Source organism: Mobula birostris, chromosome 5 (assembly GCF_030028105.1).
Source record: "Mobula birostris isolate sMobBir1 chromosome 5, sMobBir1.hap1, whole genome shotgun sequence".
NCBI classification, from domain to species: Eukaryota; Metazoa; Chordata; class Chondrichthyes; order Myliobatiformes; family Myliobatidae; genus Mobula; species Mobula birostris.
The window spans coordinates 126,523,562-126,538,866 of NC_092374.1; the positions used below are offsets into that span (position 1 = coordinate 126,523,562).

General features: G+C 41.4%; 1 protein-coding gene across 2 annotated transcripts in view; it reads left to right on the plus strand.

Moving 5' to 3' along the window:
- The window catches only part of LOC140197964 (kinesin heavy chain), a 146,255-nt gene that overhangs the window by 86,755 nt on the left and 44,195 nt on the right, over positions 1-15,305 (plus strand). For both annotated transcript variants that reach the window (XM_072258641.1, XM_072258643.1), the window contains exon 12: positions 13,303-13,475. In XM_072258641.1, the coding sequence (XP_072114742.1) occupies positions 13,303-13,475 (173 nt within the window). The remainder of the gene's footprint in view (positions 1-13,302; positions 13,476-15,305) is intronic.

Genomic DNA, 15,305 nt, shown 5'->3' on the forward strand with positions numbered 1-15,305 from the left:
GTAACATCATGAGGGGCATCGATAGATATTGTCATCCTGCACCCCCTGCCCCCGGGTAAAGAGTCTGAAACTAGAGGGCAACGACTTAAGATGAGAGGGAAAAGACTTAATTGGGAGCTTTTCACACAGAGGATGGTGGGTTATGCCAGCATAAGTGTATAGTTACAACATTTTAGATGTGAGGTGATGCAGTTTGGACAGTCAAACCAGGATAGGAATGGTCACTGCCCTGCCATTCACTGTATGAGTGTTGTGGAACAGTGGAAGCTGGGAGTTAAAATGCACAATTCAATAAAAGCAGTTGTGCGAGTAGATAAGGTAGTCATGAACGCGTTTAGCATGCTGGCCTTCGACAGTCAGGGCACTGGGTTTAGGAGCAGGGAAGTTACATTATAGTTGTATAAGTCATTGGTGAAGCCACACTTGGCATATTCTGTATGGTTTTGGTCTCCCTGTTCTTGGAAAACTTTATCGGACTGGAGAGGGTGTAGAAGAGATTTACAAGGATCTGTCTTGACTAGAGGCTGTGAGTTTTTTGGCGAGGTTGGTTACACTCAACATTCCCTCAGTTTTTTTAACAGCTGCACTGACCAGCCATTGTTCTGAACAGGAAATTCTTGCACGACTTGAAAACTGCGCAGCACTTTACATGTTTTTGTTTGTAGTATTCATGCTATGAATATTTAGAATTAAAATTGAAAAATCACATACTTTTGATTTTATTTAGTAATTGAAGAGTATAATGAAATTAGGTAGAAGAAAGGATCTTTCATGATTCATAAACTTTTTCTTGTTTGTCATTATTACAAATCCATCACTTATAAGCACTGTCCAGATTAATTTTGCATCCAGATGAAAGATACATCTTAATCCTCTTTAGATCGTCCAAATGCCAGGCAGTATAGTTGAATGCTTCCCTTACAGGATGTGGGAAGACAGGGAGACCTCCAGTGTCCCTGACAACTACAACTGCAAGAAGTGCATCCAGCTGCAGCTCCTAACGATCCACATTAAGGAGTTGAAGCTGGAACTAGATGAACTCTGGATCATTTGGGAGGCTGAAGAGGTGACAGATAGGACATATAGAGAGGTAGTTACACCCAAGGACACAGGAAACTGGGTGACAGCCAGGCAGGGGAAAGGGGTTAAGGAGCCAGCGCAGAGTACCCCTGTAGCATCCCCCTCAACAAGAGTTTTGTCAATTTTGAATATTGTGGGAGGGGTGGCATTGAACTATTAGAGAAAAGTCACAGTAGTCAGGTCCCTGTCTCTGAGTCTGGCTCTGTGACTCGGGGGTGGGGGGGAGAGAAGAGCCACATTGTGGTGATAGGGGATTTGTTAGTTAGGGGTACAGGCAGGAGGTTCTGTGGGTGAGACTGAGATTCCCATATGGTATGTTGCCTTCCGGGTGCCAGGATCTGGGACATCTCGGACCGAGTCCTCAGCATTTTTAAGTGGGAGGGTGAACAGCCAGTTAGGTGCTAAGTTAAAGGGCAGGAGCTCCAGGGTTGTGATCTCAGGATTGCTACCCATGCCACATGCTTGTGAGGCCAGAATTAGAAAAATTATAGTTTAATACGTGGCTAAGGAGTTGGTGTAGGAGAGAGGGCATAAGATTTTTGGATCATTGGGCTCTCTTCCAGGGAAGGTAGGACCTGTACAGAAGGGACGGTTTGCACCTGAACTGGAGGGGAACTACTATCCTAGCAGGAACTTTGTTAATGCTGCATGGTGGGAGATGCAAGGGGATGGGAACCAGAGTGCCAGGACAGTTAGCGGAGAGGTTGTGAAGGCAGATGTTGGTAAGACCTCAGACAAAGTCAGGAATCAAAAGGTTGAGCATGGCGTGACTTGTGTTCTAAGCTGTGTATATTTCAATGCAAGAAGTATTGTAGGAAAGGTGGATGAGCTCAGGGCATGGATCAGTACCTAGAAACATAGAAAACCTACAGCACAATACAGGCCCTTCGGCCCACAATGCTGTGTCGAACACGTACTTTTATTGTAACCATTAGTGAGACTTGGTTGCGGGAGGGGCATGACAAAGTGGGGGGGATTAAAGGGGGAGGGGTGGCATTACTAGTCAGGGAAAATGTCACAGCACTGCTTAGTCAGGACAGACTGGAGAACTCGACCAGTGAGGCATTATGGGTGGGTCTGAGAAATAAGAAAAGTGTGACTACGTTAATGGGGCTATATTATAAACCACACAACAGTCCTAGGGATTAAGAAGAACAAATTTGTAAAGGGGTCGCAGACTGTTGCAGGAAACAAGGTTATAGTAGGTGATTTTAACTTTCCACATATTGACTGGGAATCCCATACTGTCAAAGGACTAGATGGGACAGAGTTTGTCAAATGTGTTCAGCAAAGTTTCCTTCATCGGTGTGTAGAAATCCCAGTGAGAGAGCGTGTGATACTGGATCAGGTATTAGGGAATGAAACTGGGTAGGTGACAGAAGTTTGTGTAGGGTACAACTGCATCCAGTGACCACAATGCCACTAGTTTCAAAAAGATGGGTCGGATCTGCGGGTTGAGATGCTAGATGCTAAATTCTAAAAGGCCAATTTTGATGGTATCAGAGATGATCTGACAAGTGTGGATTGGGGCGGGCTGTTTTCTGTTTTCTGGCAAAGGTGTACTTGGAAAGTGGGAGGCCTTCAAAAATGGAACTTTTGAGAGTACAAAGCTTGTACGTGCCTGTCAGAGTAAAAGGTAAAGATAACAAGTGTGGGGAACCTTCATTTTCAATACATATTGAGGCCCCGGTTAAGAGAGAACAAAGGAGGTGTATAGCAGGTAAAGACAAGTAGGAACAAATGAGGTGCTTATGGCATGCAAGAAATGCAAGAGGACACTTAAGAAAGAAATCAGGAAGGCTAAAAGAAGGCATGAGGTTGCTCTAGCAGACAAGGTCAAGGAGAATCCAAAGGGATTCTACAGATATGTTAAGAGCAAAAGGATTCCAAGGGACAAAATTGGTCCTCTGGAGGACCAGAATGGCAATCCATATGTGGAGTCAAAACAGATGGGGGAGATCTTAAATGTATTCTTTGCAGTTAGGACTGTATTCTTTAGAACATGGAAGACTGAGAGGAGATTTGATAGAGGTATACAAAATTATGAGGGGCATAATGCAAGCAGACTTCTTCCACTGATGTTAGGTGAAACGACAAACAGAAGTCATGGGTTAAGGCTGAAAGGAAAGAAGTTTAAGGGGAGCACGAGGGGAAACTTCATTTAGAAGAGGGTCATGAGAGAGTGGAATGAGCTGCGAGCACAATTTCAATGCTTAAGAGAAGTTTGGATAGGCACATGGATAGTAAGGATATGGAGGACTATGGCCCAGGTTGTGGTCGATGGGAGTTGGCAGTTTAAAGGCTTCAGCATGGACTAGATGGGCCAAAGGGCCTGTTTCTGTGCTGAACTTCTGAATGACTATATGTTCTATTTCTAGTCTGTTCCTGGATTTGCGTTTGATTGAATTCCTAAGACTTAATCCATGTTTGCAGTCAGTATTGGAAGCTTGAAATGTTCCAATGATGTCAAAAAGAATTGACAGTTCTTCAAATTCTTAGTTTCTAAGCATGTAGTTTAACATATCAGTGAATGTATTAATTGAACCCAGTCAGAGATGACATATTTGAAATCACAGTATTGCTGTGATATTTTTGAGACAAACTTTCTTCGTAGTTTTTAATTACAACTGAATATTTTTTTGTCAGTTGTGCAATTTGGTTTTGAAAATTCAAAATTGTTTGTGTTTGCAATATCAGCTGGGTCTTGCAATAGCAACGCCGTCAAAAGCTTGCCATTCTCTTAACTCATTGTCAGGAAATGTATTATCCAAGTGATTACACACACATTGAATGAATCGAATAATAGGTGCAGTATTGACGTTAGAACACATACATGGAAGCAGATCTTTCAGTTTGTCACTCTAATAAACAACACTGTGTGCGTACTTGTTAATTTTTGCTTTTGCATTCTGCAGTGCTTCAATTATATTCAAACAGCATTTCTGAAGGAATTTACAAAGAGATACCAGATCTTTTATAATGTCATTAAGGACAGTTAATGCTACTTAATATTTTGGATTGATCAAAATCTTAAGGCAGTAGTTGCTATTTGGACCATTACATTCATTAACTTCCTCTTTGCAGTACTGGCTCAAAACTTCATAATTCCTCATTAAAGCAGTAACAGCAAAATCTTTTGACAGCCATCTTACTTCCTTTAGTGGTCTAAGTGACACAGCATCACATTAGCTAATTCGTCTAGCTCTTCTTTGTCCTGCTGAACATTGTCTACACTGTCCATCGTAGTGTTTCTATATCCTGCAGAACTGATTTTTTTTCCCTTTATTTGTCATCTAATCTCAGGTCTTCTCTGTGTGTAATGCTGCTCAGACAGATGCTTTATTTCTCATTGAAGAATTGCTGCCACTCTATTACTCTTTCCAAGCATAACATTTGCCCTGCCTGATGTAATCTTTCGTCATCTTTTGAATATCAAGATAGTTGTTGATATAATTTTTTTAAATTTCTTCAACAAGAGTGATACTGTCATATGCACTTTCAACAGTGTTATAGGAAGTTTCATTTTTCAGTTGAAACTTAAGATACAAAATTAACATTTTCAGTACAAAATGTCTGTACTTTTGTCAGCAATTAGTGTGTGGAAAGCTGATACATGCAATAAATTCAAATGCATAGTCCTTGCTCCCCAGCTCACTGGTACTTTTACATATTTGGCCATGTGCATGATCTTCTTGCACAGAATACATAGAAGCATTAATTTTAATTGTTAAAATGATGTTATCAATGACCTCTGACAAAATCAGAGTTAAACTTCTTTCACACATCTTGTTTAACTCTTGCCTCACACTCTTCTGGAGCTTCAGTTAACATGCAAAAAATTCCACATGACTTCTGGTTGCATAATTTGGGAACTGCATCTATATGAGTTCTCTGGTTAAGATGCTGCTTTAAGTATTCTAACTGCCATTCTTCCCATTTTTTTTCAACAACTGAACTCTCCCCCAGATTTCGCTTCCACATAAATGGTGAATCAACATTGCCGGTATCTTGATAAGTAAAAATATGAGCAATTTTTCTGTTTTGTTTTTAATGCAAAGCCGGGAGAATTAGTATCTATGAGTTGCAAAAGCCATTCTACCTGTAAACTTTGTAAGCTTTGTTCTTCAAAGCATTACTCTTATTCTACTTTTCTTTTAACATCATTAGGATACTAAAAATAATAATTATTATTTGAAAAAGTTAATTAGAAAAGATGAAAAATTTATAATTGTAATAAAAGGAGCACAGTCATGCAAACAATTTTATAGAAACAAATTTTTTACCTCGTTCCAACAATTTTTTGACTAAAAATTATTAGATTATAATTGTTTTGAATATTTTTTTACCAAGAAAGGTCAGAATATAGAATTTTTCACATCAAATATACACAAATCACAACACACAACACAAGTAAACAATGTCAGTCCGTCAAAAGAACTGACAGGCAAATTGACAAAAATAAAATGTTTTGACCAGACAGTGTTGGATATAAATGGTGGCTTATTAAAGATGAGATACCAACTTCTATTCTGTGTTTACTGTTACAATTTGTAACAGAGTATTGTAACTTGAAACACTGACAATGTATGTAGATATGTCGAAGCTCGATAATGTTTCAAAGTAAAGGTTGTGGTAGGTTTATTATTTAGAAAAGTTTTCGATTACATTCATTAACGTGATTAATTACAGGGTATTTCACAATTATATTAACATAAATTTCAAAATTATATTAACACTATAAAAGAAAATTCCAGCTGCATGGCAACAAAGGCTACGTGCACAGGAGTATTTCAGTTAGAGCGCGGCCGTGCACCCATGCAGCTTAGGGGGAATGGTGGCTACACTGGATCTAGGTGAGAAATATGAATGAGGTTGACAGTCACAGTATTTTCTCCAGTTTAGAGAAATAAAACTCGAGGGCATAGATACAAGATAAGATAGAAAGGACTTAAGAGAGCCAAGAGGTAACTTCTTTACACAGAGTACCTGGAATGGAGAAGTGGTTGAGGCAGGTACAGTTGCAAGATAGGAACATGGAGGAGAGGGGCTTGGAGGCTTGTGGGCTGAACGCAGGCAACTAGGACTAGTAGAGAGGATCTGGTGCTTGGCATGGATCATTTAGTCAAAGGATTTGATTCTGTACTGTATGCTCGATGACTGGATAGGCCAAACACGGGCAAATGGGATACCTCAGGATGAGTTGAGCTGAAAGGTGTTGTTTGCATGATGTATGACTGTGACTCCCAACTTAATTGCGTGCCGAAGTATGGAGCAGAGATATAGTAAATGAAAAATACCCATTTCTCCTACTCGAGAGATCAAAATGGAAAATAACTGGTGGAATTAGGACAATGACGAAATAATGTTTTCACCGAGAGGATCTGGAACTTGCTTACTGTAAGGATGGTAAATGCAGTTTCTGATCACTTTTGAAAGGCATTTAAATACGTACAGTTCTTGGAACCTTAATCCTCCAGAATTATGCATCTGAATTTACACTAAAAGTTGGTTTGCAAGTACTGGTTTCAAACTGCTGCCCAGTGCTAAATCAGAATCAGGTTTAGTATCACTGGCATATGTCATGACTTTTGTTATTTTATGGCAGCAGTACATTGCAATGCATATAACTTTAAAAAATATAACTTGCAATAAGAAGTATATAGATATAAAAATTAAATAGTGCAAAATGAGAGCAAAAAAGATTGTGAGGTCATTTTCATAGGTTCAATCTTGAGGCATCACCTTTTAAAGATGTCCTGGATGCTGGGTAGACTGAGATTACAATGTTGTCCAGCTTTTTCCAATCCTGAGCAGCCTCAGCTCAAGGTGAAGCTTGTGCTTTTTTCCCCCTGATTGATCACTATAAATTTATTTAGTGTAAAATTACTGAGATCACCCAGAAATATCCCCCTTCCGAATGAACAAGATGTGAATTTGGTTTTATTTTTTGGAAACTAATTTTAATCTATCTTCAGATCAAAAGCGCCAAGAAGAGTTAACTGGTTTTATACCCGCCTGGTGGATTTTTTTTCCCGATGTTCCATTTATTGGTGTCGTTTTATTCTCTTCCCTGAGCTGTTCTTTGCTTGGTTGTGTCAAGTAAAAAATGCAGGTAATCCTCAGTAAGCTGAGATTTGGTGTAAAAGATCTTTATTGTGTCTTTTTGGTTCCTTTAGTTTTGCAGTGAAAAGCAAGTTTAGTTAACCAGGATAGTGAGGGAGTGACGTTAAGGGAAGTATTGAGAACAATCAGCAGGTAACTTGTTGGGGGGCGGGGGGTGGAAGGGAAGACGTGTCCTAACAGTGCATATTTGTTGTGGGAATGTTTTTTTTTAAATCATTTTATTAGAAAAGTAGAGTAAACAATGGCTTTTTATCGTCAGGATACCTCAAACATTTCCAAATTATTAAATCCAGAATGGTCTTCGTTAAAGTGACACACATTTAGAGTACCAGTAACATTTGTGAAATGTCGGATTTCTATTAGAATAACTGAAGATATTTGTGTGGAAAGTGCTAGCCCAATGTACACTGTAACAGGAGTAATTCCTTGAGTGAAAAGTTTTGGGACGGGATTCTATGCAGCCGCCTTCAGGAGAGCAGGCAAACTGAGAGATTTCAGAGGAGAGGATGCAGGGAAGATGACACCAGAAATGCAATTGTATCTCAAGGTTTGTGGGTTGTAGCTTATGGACAGTTAGAGTGTGTGGCAGAGGGGAAAGCAATGGGTTAATGGTGGTGGTGAGGGGGAATTGTGTCTGGTGTAGGATTTTGGTAATTCAGTGACTGCTGTAAACAGTGATTAGTATTGCTGATCTTTTGGGGATGCAAATAGCCCTTTGCTGGTAAAACTGCAGAAAGAAATCTCTTATTTGAAATCCGATTTAATTGTCACATTTAAGTGTGATGAGATTCAAGGGTGAAAAGGGTAATATTTGGAGGCTTGAAGGCATCTTGTCCACAATCCATCAATGGGCTTTTGTATTTGCCTAGGGGCACACTTCTTGAGTGCAAGAGAATGTTGTTAGTGGCTGTGTCTTTGAGTTGACATGATGTAAAGAAGGCAGTCTGTTGCCAGTGGTCAAGTGGCATCTGCACCAGACTTCGAGGCAAGTGGTCTCGCGTTTGAATCCAGCCGGCTCCTTGCATGCTTTCCACCCGTGCTGGGTTGAGCGTCGAGCACTGAACTAGCTACTCTGTCTCGTAAAACAGAAAAAACGCTAAAGAAAGGGCAAGGTTGCCGCCCGATGCGCCAAACAAGGTGCAGGGAGGAACTTAAAACACAAAATGTTGTCTTATTTTATGTTTTATTTAGCAATGCATTACGAATTATACCCTTCTGGCCCTTCGAGCCCAGCAGTAACCTAATCATGGGACAATTTACAATGACATTTGACCTACCTGGTACTACTTTGTACTGTGGGAGGAAACCGAAGCACCTGGGAAAACCACGCACTCCATGGGGAGGGTGTACATTCCATAGTGTCAGAATTGCACTCCAAACTCTGTCACCGCGAGCTCTAACAGCGTCGTGCTAACCACTCTGCTACCGTGGCAGAGTCTTTCTAGTTACACATTTACGGCAACCTTGGGAAATCTGCTGAAGTCCTGGAGAAACAACAAATTCAATGTATACAGTCTTGAGCCAGTCACTTCTTTGTGGTTTTGGTTGAATATGTAACCAGGCCTCTCCTGAGATGAGATGCTGGGGACCAATCCATATAGGAACTTCAGCCTTAATCAGTAATGCTAGTGGGGCCCTTGGCTAGTGTCAGTGTCATGGAAATCTAGTACCCCACAATACCAGTCACACCCCGCTAAGCTGCTAATTTGGAATCAAACACCAATCACTTTAAATAATACCCCATGATTTGATACCTTAGTGGGACAACAAGTGGCTTTCCTGGAAATATACTCCATGTTGTCTCAGTAACCCTTCCTGGTAAAGATTGCTGGTATTTACTGGTTTTTTTCCATACATACACTTAGTGGCTACTTTATTAGCTACCCCCTATTCCTAATAAAGTGGCCACTGAGTGTATGTCAGACCATAAGCCAATAAGTCATTGGAGAAGAATTAGGCCATTCGGCCCATTGAGAAGTCTCTGCCATCCCAGCATGGTTGATGAATTATCCCTCTGAACCCCATTCTTCTGCTTTTTCTCCATAACCTTTGATGCCCTTGTTTATTAAGAATTTATCAGCCTCCATTTTAAATACATCCAGTAGCTTGGCCTCCACAGCCATGTGTGGCAATGAATTCCACAGATTCACTACCCTCTGGTTGAATTCCTCCCCATTTCCGTTCTAAACGGACGTACTTCTACTCTGAGGCTGTTCTCTAGTTCTAGATTCACCCACTATAGGAAACATTCTCTGCATATCCACGCTATCTCGGCCTTTCAATGAGATGACCCCCTCATTCTTCTAAATTGTGAAAAGTACAGGTCCAGAGCCATCAAATGTTCCTCCTATGTTAACCCTTTCATTCCCGGAATCATTCTCATGAGCCTTCTCTGTATCATCTCAAATGCCTGCATACCTTTTCTTAGGTAAGGCATCCAAACTGCTCACAATGCTCAAAGTGTGGTCTGACCAAGGCTTTATAAAGCCTCACCTTTACATCCTTCCTCTTTTATCCTAGCTCTCTCGAAATGAATGCTAACATCGCGTTTGCATTCCTTACCACCAACTCAACTTGCAAGTTAACCTTTAGGAAATCCTGCACAATGACTCCCAAGTCCCATTGCAACTCTGATTTTTAAATTTTCTCCCTGAATAGAAAAGTCTGTCTTTATTCCTTCTACCAAAGTACATGACCATACAATTCCCCACAATATATTCAATCTTTGCCCATTCTTCCAATCTATCTAACTCCTGCAGGCTTCCTGCTTCCTCAACATTACCTGCCCCTCCACCTACCTTCATATCGTCCACAAACTTGGCTACAAAGCCATCAATTCCATCATCCAAATCATGGACACAAAAACGCAGCCCCAATGCTGACGACTCCTGTGGAAAACCACTCGTCACCGACAGCCGCCCAGAATAGTCCCTCTTTATTCCCACTCTTTGCCTCTTGCCAGTCAGCCAATCTTCCATCCAAGGTAGTGCCTTTCCTGTAAAACCATGGGCTCTTCTCCTGTTAAAGCTTTTTCATATGTGGCACCTTGTCAAAGAAATTATGAAAATCCAAGTAAACAACATATACTGAGGGAAACATTTATTTTATTGAGTAGCTTATATTCATATTTCATCTTTTCTCTCCATGTGGCTTTTTTCGTTACTCTCTGTTGGTTTTTTAAAAGCTTCCCAATCCTTTTAACATATTTGCTAAATTGTATGCCCCCCCCCCCTTTTTGCTTTTATGTTGTCTTTGGCTTCATTGCCTCATCCTCCCATTAGAATATCTCTTCTGATCTTTGGGATGTATCTATCCTGCACCTTCCGAATTGCCCCCAGAAACTCTAGCCATTGCTGTTCTACCATCAATCAGGTACCTTCCTGCTGAAACTTAGGCAAGACTACCTCCCATCTATCACTTCAACTTTGGCCAGTTCCTCTCTCATGCCTCTATAACTCCCTTTACTCCACTGTAATACTGATACATCTGATTTGATCTTCTCCCTCTCAAACTGCAGGGTGAATTCTATCATATTATGATCACTGCCTCCTCTAAGAGTTCCTTTGCCTTAATCAAATTAACTCTGCTTTGATACACACCACCCAATCCACAGTTGCCTTTCCCATAGTGTGTTCAAGCACAAGCTGCTCTTGGAAGCCATTTCCAGGGCATTCAACAAATTCCTTCTCTCAGGATCCAGCACCAACCTGACTTTCCTAATCCCCCATAGATATTGTAACATTGCACCTGTAATTTGTATCCTGTATTCATCGCACATTGTGATTTTTGTCCCTGTGTTATACTTCAACTCATCCCACTGACTGTAATTTTGCCCCATCATCTGCCCGTCCTTCAGCACAGTCTCACTACACATTACATCAACTTGCATACCGGCTGTCCATCCTCATTCCTGCCACTCTGGTTGCCATCTCCCAGCCAAAGTAACTTAAATTCTTCCCCAACAGCTTTATCAAACCTGCCCGAAAGGATATTGGTCTCCCTCATGTTCAGGTATAACCCATCTTTTTTGTACAGTTATATCTTCCTGGAAGAGATCCCAATGATCCAGAAATCTGAAACCCTGCTCCCTGCACCAGTCCCTCAGCCATGCATTCATCTACCAGATCATCCTATTCTTCCCCTCACTGGTGTGTGGCACAGGCAGCAATCCAGAGATTACTACCCTGGAGGCCCTACTTTTCAGCTTTCTTCCCAACTCTTCATTCTCTCTTCAGGACCTCCTCCCTTTTCCTACCTCTGTTGTTGGGGCCAGTATGTACCACGACCTCTGGCTGCTCACCCACCCCCTTTGGAATGCTGAGGACCTGATCTGAGACATCCCTGACCCTGGCACCTGGGAGGCAAAATACCATTTGGGGGTCTTTTTCAAGTCCAAAGAATCTTCTGTCTGTTCCTCTAACAATGCAGTTCTCTTCTCCCTCCTTTCCTTCTGAGCCTCAGAGCTAGACTCAGTGCCAGAGACCTGGTTGCTATGCCTTCCCCCTTGGTACATTGTTTCACCCCAAAAAAGTAGTATCCGAAGTGGAATATATATTATTGGAAATGCCACAGGGATGCTCTGCACTGGTTGCCTATTCCCTTTCTCTCATATGACCCGAAAGTCATCGAGCTGCAGCTCCAATTCCATTGTGCAGATGTAGTTATCAGGAAGACTGGAGGTCTCCCACAGTTCCCACTAAGAACATCCCACTAACTGTGGACCCATTCTCAGTACGCCAGCTACGTACTAATAGACAAAGAAAGAGAGAAAAACACTAGAAACATACTTAGAACCTCAGCCAGTGTTTGCCCAAGCCTGTTGAGCCAAAACCTCCCACTCTTTTAACAGTGATCCAATCCACAATGTTCATGATCATCTTCTGCTGTAGCTCATCCATTTCAAGGTTTGATGCATTGTGCATTCAGAGATGTTCTTCTGTATACCACTGTTGTTACGTGTGGTTACTTGAGTGTCATCTTCCTGTCGGCCTGAACCAGTCTGGCAGTTCTTTTCTGACCTCTAATTAACAATGAACTTTTGCCCATAGACCTGCCGCTGATTGGATGTTTCTTCTTTTTTACACATTCTTCTGTAAACTCTAGAGACTTGCACGTGAAAATCCCAGGAATTAGCAGCTTCTGAGATACTCAAACCACCTGTCTGGCACCAACAATCCTTCAGCAATCAAAGTCGCTTAGGTCGCATTTCTTTCCCATCCTGATGTTTGGTCTGAACAAAAACTGAGCCTCTTGACCACGTCTGCATGCTTTATGCATTGAGATGCTGCCACATGATTGGCTATTAGGTTATTTGCATTATCAACAGGTGTACAGGTGTATCTAATAAAGTGGCCACTGAGTGTGTATGAAGTTCCTTTCATTGTCAAGTAGGTGCATGTTCTGACATATTGTGTGACAATGTGGTGGAAGAACGGACGATCTGAAAAGATATGCATGTTCTGCTGTCAGAACAGATGGTGAATTTTGGGATTTATTGTAGTGCAGTTTGGAATCTGCAGAGCAGGAGGGGTCATGTCAATTCTGACAGAGTGCATTAATAATTAGTAGTGTGTTTGTTTTGATGGAATGAAAATTGCTTAATTTGTTAGTACTCAATATTATTGGTCAGATGTCGCATAATAAGGACCTTAATAGAATATGTTAATGTGGTGTCCAGGTATACGTGTTTCCGTTCACTGATTGTGTCTCTCCTGGGCATGCATATAACCTATGGTTTCAAAAATTTCCATTTTAACCGTGCAGCCTTTGTTTTATTGAAAGACTGCCTTCTCTTCCTAAATTAAAACACCTGAGTCCTTGCAGATCTGCCTCTCAACAAGCTTGATTAATTGATTTTATCTTCAAAGGTAACCAACTGCCCAGAAAGAATGCCACTAAATCAGTTTTAAAGCAGAAAGCCATAGAGGTATTTTTCTTTTTTGAATATGATCATTTTGTTTCAGTTTTGTGATGGGCTTTCGTTCATTGCTGTCAATGACTGGAAATGAGAATTTCTCCATTCTTTCTCTGCACAAGAGCACTGCGTTGCCAGGGAAACTACTTTTGCTTCCAAGTGTGGTGTCCTTACTCTCGTTGCAGGTGAGTCTGTGCCCGAAGATGAGCAGATTGACGCCAAGGATCAGAAGACCTTGGAGCCATGTGACAACCAGACGACTATTGATAATGTTGTTGCTGCACCCAAAATCACAGCTGGGGAGAGAGTGAAGTTGGAGGAGGAGATCAGCAATTTGTACAAACAGCTCGATGACAAGGTTCGTACCCGATGACAGATGGACTTTGTGTGTGGTGACAGATTCCACCTCCATGAGGAAGTGGGTTAGAATATGCAAATAAGAAACACTGTGATCATAGCACTTTAAAAATAAAGTGAAGCTGTTTGTGCAGCGGAAATAATGCATTATAGTGTAAGTGTGAAGGGGGCGTGATGGCTGACATGGATTTAGTGGGTCAAAGGACCTGTTTCCCACATTATGACTGTATTTTCTTATAAATTGACCAAAATCATGCGCAGTGCTTCAGAGAAGGTGTCACCAAGGAACAGATATCTCTTGCACGCAGATCCTCTGATAATAATTTCAGTGTGAGGTTTTGATAGATTAGACCAGGGGTTTGCAACGTGGAGTCCATGGACCTCTCCGTTAATGGTAGGGGTCCATGGCATGAAAAAATGCTGAGAACCCCTGGTGTAGATGATCAAAATCTTTTTCCTATGGTTCAAGGTGAGAGGAAAAGTTTTAAAGGGGATTCAAGAGTAAAGGTTGTTTTTACTTGCAGAACATGGTTGATATCTGGAATGTACTGCCAGAGATGAGTAGGCAAGGCGTAGAAAGACACGGAGACAGTGCAGGTATTAGTATAGATGGGCTTGGATGTGGTGGGTTAAGGGGCCTGTTTTAGTGCTCTTTGACACTGACCAGGGCCCTCCCTGATTTCCTGCTCTGCTTGCATTTCAGTATCTTGTTCAATTCAGTGTCCTTCAATATATCAGCCTTTTCCCAGTCTCCAACTATTTAAGGAAAATGTGTGGATTTCTGTTTTTCCTACCACAGTGGATAATCTGACATTTTCCCACATTGTATGCCAGCCCCCTACGGCAGAACACTTTTCACATGGAGGAGCAGCCCAAGTTGCTTGATATTGTTGACATGAGGTGCTGGAACAGGCCAAAGGCTTGGAGAAAGCGTTCCGTTTAAGTGATGTATTTAAAGGAGGAGGAGACAGAGGTGTTTTAGGGAGAGAACGCCAGAGCTTGGAGCCTTTGCATCTGAAAACATAGTCAAAAAAATCTGGAACTGAACAAGGGGCCAGAAACGGAGCAGATGAGATGGTTGTAGCACTGAAGGGGATTGGAGAGACATGGAGTGTGGCTGAAGATTTTATAACCAAATGTACTATTAAACTGTGCACAAAGCAGTCACAAAGCAGAAATGCTTCCTGTATATACTAAATGATTCCAGGAGAAAGAAAGTTCAAATTAAATTTATTATCAAAGTATATATGAGATTCATTTTCTTGTAGACATTTACAGGAAAATAAAGAATTACAATTAAAGTTTATGAAAAGCTATACATTACAAAGATGTGCAAACATCCAAAGGGCAAAAGAGGACAGATGGTTCAAGGTTATGGCTATTCAGCTATACAAGCACAGTACGTACAGTCACAGCACATATAGTTTCAATCCAGCACATACAGTCACAAAATATTAACCCCCCCCCTCCGCCCCCGAGTGGCATGGCCTGAGAATTGACCGGTTGACATAAAAGGCGAGGTGCGTGTTTATGTAGGACAGTATAATGTTAATGTTACTGGCACTATTTTACACCAAGAATAAATAAATAATACTGAGAACATGAGTGGTAGAGCCCTTGAAAGTGAGTCAATAGATTATGAAAGGCAGAACAACGTTGAAGTGAGCGAGGTTATCGACACTGATTCAGGAGTTGTAGGGTAAAAGCTGAACTTGGTGGTGTGGAACCCAAGGCTCCTGTACCTCCTACCGGATGGTAGTTAGCGAGACGAGAGCATGCTGGGCGCCGTTGATGAGGGATGCTGCTTTCTTGTGGCAGAGCTCCTTGTAGA